Source organism: Dysidea avara, chromosome 11, assembly GCF_963678975.1.
Source record: "Dysidea avara chromosome 11, odDysAvar1.4, whole genome shotgun sequence".
Classification (NCBI taxonomy): Eukaryota; Metazoa; Porifera; class Demospongiae; order Dictyoceratida; family Dysideidae; genus Dysidea; species Dysidea avara.
In genome coordinates, this window is record NC_089282.1 from 20,795,811 (window position 1) to 20,803,787 (window position 7,977).

At 37.7% G+C, this 7,977-nt stretch overlaps 1 protein-coding gene across 1 annotated transcript; it reads left to right on the forward strand.

Moving 5' to 3' along the window:
• Window positions 1-2,418: 2,418 nt before the first annotated feature.
• On the forward strand, window positions 2,419-6,365 carry LOC136239053 (uncharacterized). Its single transcript, XM_066029795.1, has 4 exons — window positions 2,419-2,825; window positions 4,997-5,066; window positions 5,913-5,958; window positions 6,005-6,365. Exons 1-4 carry the CDS (start codon window positions 2,687-2,689, stop codon window positions 6,266-6,268), a joined length of 519 nt encoding a protein of 172 aa, XP_065885867.1. The 5' UTR covers window positions 2,419-2,686; the 3' UTR covers window positions 6,269-6,365.
• The last annotated feature ends 1,612 nt before the right edge of the window (window positions 6,366-7,977 follow it).

Genomic DNA, 7,977 nt, shown 5'->3' on the forward strand with positions numbered 1-7,977 from the left:
GGAAGCATCTCCCCACACACAAATTGTTTGGCACATGACACTAACCTGCTATCTATGTCAGGATAAAATTGGATCAAAGGCGTGAATCAAATGAGAATTTACTATGCCAACTCACAGTTAACAATCAGTAGATCAAGTAGCTATAGTCAAAGACTGCATGCACCACAGCTGTAACACAATTTTTCTATTACAATACCAAATGCACCTTGTGGGAATACCAGAAATTCAATTAATAATAAATATACTCTAATAGAGCAATCACATATTCTAAAAATGCAATCAGATGTTAGGTTATAATATTAGTAATAAAATTATGCTCTAGTCCCTTCCCTCCCTCTCTTCAGATCTGCCTCTACATGTAGTAGCTACATAATGTGAATGTCTGCTGGAAATTTGTCATTCTGCATGGGAGTAGTCAAGCACAGCCTGCATAATTGAAGCAGTATCACTGCTGAGTATGTAGAATTGACCACCAAATGGAGAGAAGTTAGCTAATCTGCCACCAATTACAACTAACTGAGGTTTCTGACCTCTTGAAATTCCAAGATGAGCTGAAAGCCATAAATTGTGCATATATGGCCAAGAGTTGATTTCTCCATGAAAAGATTTGGTTCTCTTTAATTTCTCTTAAACTTAAGATCACTTTTATTTCTAGCATAACTTTATGTATGGTAACCATTTGCCCCATGTAGCTACTAAGGTTATATACTGCTCTGAGTCAACATATTAAAAATAAAGAGTGGCTTGTTCCTCTAGAGTTTCCTAGTTATGTTTTTGTGTTGTCTATCACATCACTTTCTCTGGATAGCAGAAGTTTGTCCTTCTGGAATTTAATTATACTTTGCTTCCTGGCTCACTCATCAACATCATGGGACATAAACCTGAGTGCGGAATGCTATTACTGTCCATAAAAGTTTTCACCCCGTATTGTTTAACAGGTGATACATTGCATCAGACATCACTTCTCTAAGTTCTCTGACCATTTGCTACTCTTACTTCAGAAGTCTATATTTATCTGAAAGAACCATGCAAAATGTGACATTGAGTCCCAGATGCTGCATTGATATTCGTCCTGTAAAAATAAATGTAGTGTCTAGGCCGGCACTTCAGTCTTTAGCTAGTTATTAAACTATAAAGGAATGCAATTTGTGGTGGGTAGCTATAGAGGCTCCCAGATTTGACTAGACATTATGCACAGCCTCAGCTCAGTCATAGATACACTAACCCCAGGTTTCTGGGGTCAGTTGTGTTCTAGAGTTGCGCGCCTCTAGAATCTATGATTTGGCGCATCCCAATTATAAACAAATAGACAAAAGTTCCATAATAAGGCTTTATAGCGTATAGAAATAATCGTTGCCCCTAGCAACCTGAATTTCCCAGTATTATTAGGTGTAGTGATAACTTCTCCAAATTTTGAAAGGATAACATATATATGTCATAAGATATGACATTTCAAAATTTGTGGTTTTCCCATACATATCTATGTAAGCTAGGGGGCTACAGTTGCCCCTTCTGGGCAATCACAAAAATGAGGTATTTCAATGAAATTCTAAAGTATATCAGTATATCTCAATATTACATAATTTGTAGGTGTGAATGTCAACAATAATCTCTCCAAGTTTTAAATGGATAGTGTATATATATATAGATCATAAGATATGACCATAGATACTACACCTAGCTTGAATCCCATGATTTGCAATTGTGTGATTACTGAGAAGGGGTAATCAGGGGCGGATCCAGGGGGGGTTCCAAGGGTTCCATGGAACCCCCCTTTTGAAAAGCCTTCTCACTCGAGATACTCTAATAGAGCAGTCAAATCGAGATACTCTAATAGAGCAGTCACAGTGGTCTTTTGAGGAGCAGTGTAGCAAGCTATATATCTAGTTATAAATAGGAAATATAGTTGGTGAGGTGGCAGCTACTGTCAGCAGGTGATGACCTTTTTTGGTCTTCAACTTATACAGCTAGGCTGAAGTTGCTATTTCAAAGTGGAACCCCCCTTTTTAAAAGTCTGGATCCGCCCCTGGCAACTGTTGCCTCTCTCATTGACAATGTATGGGAAAATTGCAACTTCAAAATGTTGTATCTCATGATTTATTTATTCTATCCTTTTGGCTTGGAGAAGTGATTTAAGACATTGACACCTACAAATAATGTAAATTTTAGGTTGTTAGGAAGTTACGTACTGGATCACGTTTTCCGCTTTGCGTTTCAGACGTGTTGCAAAGATTTGGAAATCCTCAGTAGAAGCTGTGTAAAGCACTAGTCTCGCGTGGCCAGACCGCTAATTCAGCGCAGGGGCTTATCGATTAGAGATTATAAGCGCCCGCGCAGAAAAGGGTCTGGTCCAGTTCGTATAGGCAAGTCGTTCACAGAATCAACAACGTGGTGTTGGGTGTTGATTGGGGCCACGTCATCCCAATGGTCACTACGTCATTGGCCTACCCGTTGGAATGCCGTATATGGATAATTGTGAATGTCAGATGACGTACCTATGATCAGCACTCCAAGTGTTGACGAAGGTGCTGAGGACGACTTGCCTATACGAACTGGACCAGACCCTTTTCTGCGCGGGCGCTTATAAGCTCTAATCGATAAGCCCCTGCGCTGAAATAGCGGTCTGGCCACGCGAGACGAGTAAAGCACCTGCGCTGAAGCCGTCACGTGACACCCTCCGTCAGAAATGCAGTCTAGTCATTCTTCGCGTTGGCCGGTTGTGTGGTTCTTTCTGTCAGCTTTGGTAGTTATATATGAGTGTGGATTTGTTCTACTGAGACCGCATACACTTCCTGGAGGAAAGTTCCACGACTTCTTCACTCCATGTAAGTTTTAACAGTCTCACGTGGCCAGATCACTTTTGAGTGATATGGTCAAGTCATCTAAGAAACTCTTTAGGCATTCTGCCGCATTCTGGTGGAATGATCTGCCTGATGAAGTTGCTCCGTCCTCCACTTTTCCTTTTTCAGTGTATAATTGTTTAATGATGTGTAATTTTTTGTTGATATATTTGTGTTGTGTACAAATAGTTCCTGTATCTGTGTGCTTGTGTTGTACTTATTGTTTCTGTACTTGTGTGTTTATTGTAGTTGTACATTTGTTCTTTGTACACTCTTGTATTAGTCTCGCATAGCCAGACCTTTTTCTTTCTTTTGAGGACGGGGAAAGAAAAGGGTCTGGTGAACATAGTATGGCATCGTTGTTAGGCTATCCCGAGATCATGGGGATTCTACTGTGCAGCTTCTGGATTGTTGTATAATGCAAATGACGTGATCTGCTGCATTTGCATCCTGTTACCATAGATATTTCAGTAGTAGCTATGGTAACAGGATGCAAATAATAGCAAATCACGTCATTTGTGCCAATCAACAATCTGGAAGCTGCGCAGTAGAATCCTTATTATCTTGGGATAGACCAACGACAATGCTGTACTATGTCCACCAGACCCTTTTCTTTCCCCGCCCCCACACAAAAGAAGGGTCTGGCTACGCAAGACCACTCTTGTATGGAAGAATGGCTATGTCAAATATTTGAGCTAAATAAAAACCAATCAATCAAAATAATTCAGAATAGGTTCATGTAACTTCATGTTGTGTGTGTATGTGCTTGCGTCTACAAGGGTGTGTTGTGTGTGTGTGTGTGTGTGTGTGTGTGTGTGTGTGTGTGTGTGTGTGTGTGTGTGTGTGTGTGTGTGTGTGTGTGTGTGTGTGTGTGTGTACTGTACTATATGTGCATGCGTGCGTCTGAGGACTTTTACAGCCAAACCACTTTTTTTTCTTTTGTTTATTTCAAATATTGGTAGGTCTCTGGAGGGCGCTTAGCAGACATGGGGCCAAGTACACTTAAAAGTACTTAAGTAAAGTACAAGTACTTTTGAGTTTTTGAAGTATAAATACAAGTACTCCAACTGAAATCACGAGAATACTTAAGTAATGTACAAGTACATACTGAAAGTACTTAGGTAAAGTACAAGTACAGTACATTTCCTATAGCAACAGCTGTGTATAATAACTTAAGCTTGAGATACAAACATGCAAGGTACAGTTTTTATATTCACAGAACTATTACACTGCATAATATAATCATTTTAAAGTCTACTACGCTCGGATTTAAATTCTTTTCCTGCAATGCTAAATAATTGCTTAATTGGGATAAATAATACAAGTACTATTTTGCCACAATGGAAAGGATGGTGTCTGATGTAGAAGGATACTATGCACTATATATGATAATTTCTTACCACCAATTCAACAAACCACTCATTACAGTAGTTGCATTTAGCCTTACAGTCTCCTTCAGATAAAACTTCAGGAATTACAAAATATTTCATGACAGCAGGTAGTGTCAGGTTTTTGTCAACCATTCTCTCCAACTCCCAATCTAAACGACAGCATTGCTTTTATTATATAAACCAGAATTCCAATTAAACAGCTGCTTGTGATACATAGTAAGGTTGTACAAAGTACCAAGAAGTTGAAAACTACAACTTCACAAATTTATTTTCATTGACGCTCACTGTGTACAAACTACAATGTTTGCAGTACTTAAAACTACTTTAAGTACTCAAGTACATACAAGTACTTGGCAAAAATACTTGAGTATAAGTACAAGTACATTGGGATAATTAAGAAAGTATTTAAGTAAAGTACAAGTACTTTCAAACTTGTACTTAAGTGTACTTAAGTATAAGTACTCATGTACTTGGCCCCATGTCTGGCGCTTAGGTAATCAACACTTGCGAAAACTGGTGAATATCTATAAAGAATTTCTGTCATCCCTGTATCCCACTCACAAACAAAAGAAATAAAGAGGAGGCTACACGTGTGTGTCCTGTAATGAAAATTTTTGGTCAGTAGATCTTTCTCTGCCTTTTCCAGTGGGTTTGTTACTCTGATGAGTGGCAATGACTTTTATGAACAGAATGGTCTTCTTCCATTTTAAATATGTACTATTGTGATTTTTTCAGAGTGTATGGTGCTGTTTTTCTTTTCTCAAGATGACGAGTACATCAAAATTGATAAGGGTTATGGTAATATTAAAGATGAGTTTGTCTGGGCAGGGACATGGTATGTATATAACACAATATACACACACTTGTGTACCACACTACACACACACACGTGTGTACCACACTACACACACAACACACATACACATGCACACTACACACGCACATGCATACACTACTCATAAAGTTACGGTAGAGCAGGTTTTTATAGTGAGAAATTAATTTTAGCGTTTGGAATCATTCGCTAAAATTTAATTCGTGAGAATTTTGACATCGTGTTAATAACATTATCATGTGATGTAGTCTAAAGTCACAGCTTCATCACTAAACACTCTGAAAAGATACGTTTGCCCAGCTAAAGCCAGGGATAAAGCTGTGTATGGTTAATGCTAATCAAAACAAGCAGTGCAGATAAGGAAAGGTGCATGTGACCCGAACTAACTACTGACTTGGACTAAAAATGATTATGATCTAGCCTGCAGGCCTGCTAGCAAGGGTTCAGTCAGTTTTCTATTTATTCTTTCTCCCAGCCCATGTAGAGTATAGTTTAATGATGGATATGACCGGGGATGTGAAAGACAGCAGCCAAAGTGATGCAATGGTTACATGTACGACGCCATGCACCTTAAATCACTTTGTTTCCACTGTGCTAGTTGAAACAAAACTGGTTCGCACTTGTCATAAGCTTTACACATCGGATTTTTGTATTGCCATTCAATCGCTAAATTTTCTGCTGCTATTTTTAAATTCAGGGGAAATTTCAGACACTACAATAACCTGCTATATGGTATCCGAACTTCAGTTGTCAACTTCCTTGTGATTGTTTTATTTAACTCACAATGTGTGGGCGTAGAGTACGCTTAAAACTTTGCTCTTACATATTTTCTGTGACTTTGTGGTATAGGATGAATATTATTGAAGTGCTTCTGCAGTTTCTGACCATTCTCTTGGTAAGTTCTATTCATATCATGTAATAATAATTATCTGTTTTTCCAGATACTTAGGAGAAGCTCTAAAGCAGTCTTGATAGGGTTTTTAGTGAGCGCGCTGACATTCTGGAAGACACTGTTATACGTGATTCAATTTACTGAGCTGTGTAATGGAAGTCATAGACTGCGTCATGTTGACACGAGTACTGCAATTACATTGTTTATTATACCCAATGCTATATGGCTGGTGTTTCCTTCCATCATGATGATCTACTTTGGAAGTAAACTGTTTACTGCCCTTGATAACACACGTCGTGTAAAGAAAGACTAGCTTTATTGTATTATTTTGTTTTCACTGACAATACTTTCTAATAAACCTACATGTATATTTTATTTTGACAAATGTAGTGAAATAAGTTACACAAGAATAGGTACAGTATACCTTGAGTTATCTGACCTTCGTTTTATCTGTGCCCTGGTTTATTTGTAATTGGAAATGACTGTTCTATTAGAGTATTTTGAGTACAAGTGTATGTTCTATTAGAGTAGCTCTGTATATGAAATGTATGGGCTTCAAATACTTTTGCCATTGCCTGAGTGAGACATATTGAACCAGTATATTTATTGTCTAAAGGTCATGCTCTTAAGGAAGCCATGAAGTAAAGAATTCCACATTAATCATTCTAAAAAGAAAGATGATCTTGATAAGCTATTTGTATGTGGCTTGAATAGGTTCACTACACATTTTGTGTTAACATCATAGCTAGCTATATATCTACCTTTTATTTTATGGTTTCACATTACCAGACTGCTTTTCTTATCATTGGGCACGCCGGCAGAGGAATTCACCAGACCCTTTCCCCAAGTCATTATACACTATTTAGTCTCATACACATATAGCTAAATATTTCCAGGGGAAAATTTCACTGATTTTGCAGTTTTAGGGTGTGAAAATTTTATCCTTGGAAATATTTAGACCTCCACATATATTGTCAAATACATTTTGGGAATGTTTACCAATCCACGAAATATTACATAGGCAACATTGTGCAACCTCGAAAAAATTGGGCCATACAGTACAGTAGCTAGTAGCAGTTACACAGCTAACCTCATGAATAAGTTAAATAAGGAGTACATAGCTGTTATTATGAATGAGGTCATTTTTGGACCTACTTCATGTGTTCAATGAAGTGGTCTAAATTAGAGTCAATTATACTGCTCTATTTTAATGTTGCTGACTGTTCTGCTGAGCAAATCAAACTTTTATTGTCCTCTCAAAATGTAGTAAGCATCCTTATTTATCATTAGGTATTCCGCCTATTATCAGGTGTAAAATAAAGCCAATAATCAGACTTCTTTTTTTCAAATAAATAAAAAAAGTCTTCAGTTGTCTTGCTCAAACTGTGAGCAGAGAAGCAAACTCTGCCCAAAGACTTTAAAGTATAAAGGCCACTACTTCAAACTTCTGTGACAAAACATTACTGTCAACTGCAATCTTCAGTTGTGCACAAGAAAATCTTGATAGACACAGAAAACTGACAAGTAACATGCATGATCTTCTTGCGGTATCCGATAAAAACCACATCATCTAGTGTGTCAGACTATCCTCTTAGTAATACTAAAGACTAGCTGAGATGGCTGTGGTCACGCTACATGTACACATGTGAAAATCTTGTCATTCAGAGTCTGCTAATATTTTTAGAACAAATTGAATACAACTTTATCAGCTGAAAACATCAGTTGGTGGCTCAAAAGCTGAATGAAAATTATCATATTGGAAATTACAAAGAGATTGATGTTATAATCAGTCCAACTCCCCTAGATTTGGATGTACAGGCTACGTCTCTATCCATGGCCAAAATTCACAATTACAATGATTTTAATTGGCATGCAAAATGTAATTTTAACTTGACCATATGCATGCAGTTTCTGGAAACCTCAAAACCCTATCCGGCCATGCATTTTATAAAATGAAAAAGGCCGGTCAGTTTTGACCATCTATTTTCATGCAGTCGTTCTTCCATGCTGGAGCGTTACATA

Coding starts and splice junctions, on each gene's coding strand:
- LOC136239053 (XM_066029795.1), top strand. CDS start 2,687: ATGCAGTCTAGTCATTCTTCGCGTTGGCCGGTTGTGTGGTTCTTTCTG. Junction 2,826..4,996: donor CCACGACTTCTTCACTCCAT/GTAAGTTTTAAC, acceptor TCTTTTCTCAAG/ATGACGAGTACATCAAAATT. Junction 5,959..6,004: donor AGTTTCTGACCATTCTCTTG/GTAAGTTCTATT, acceptor CTGTTTTTCCAG/ATACTTAGGAGAAGCTCTAA.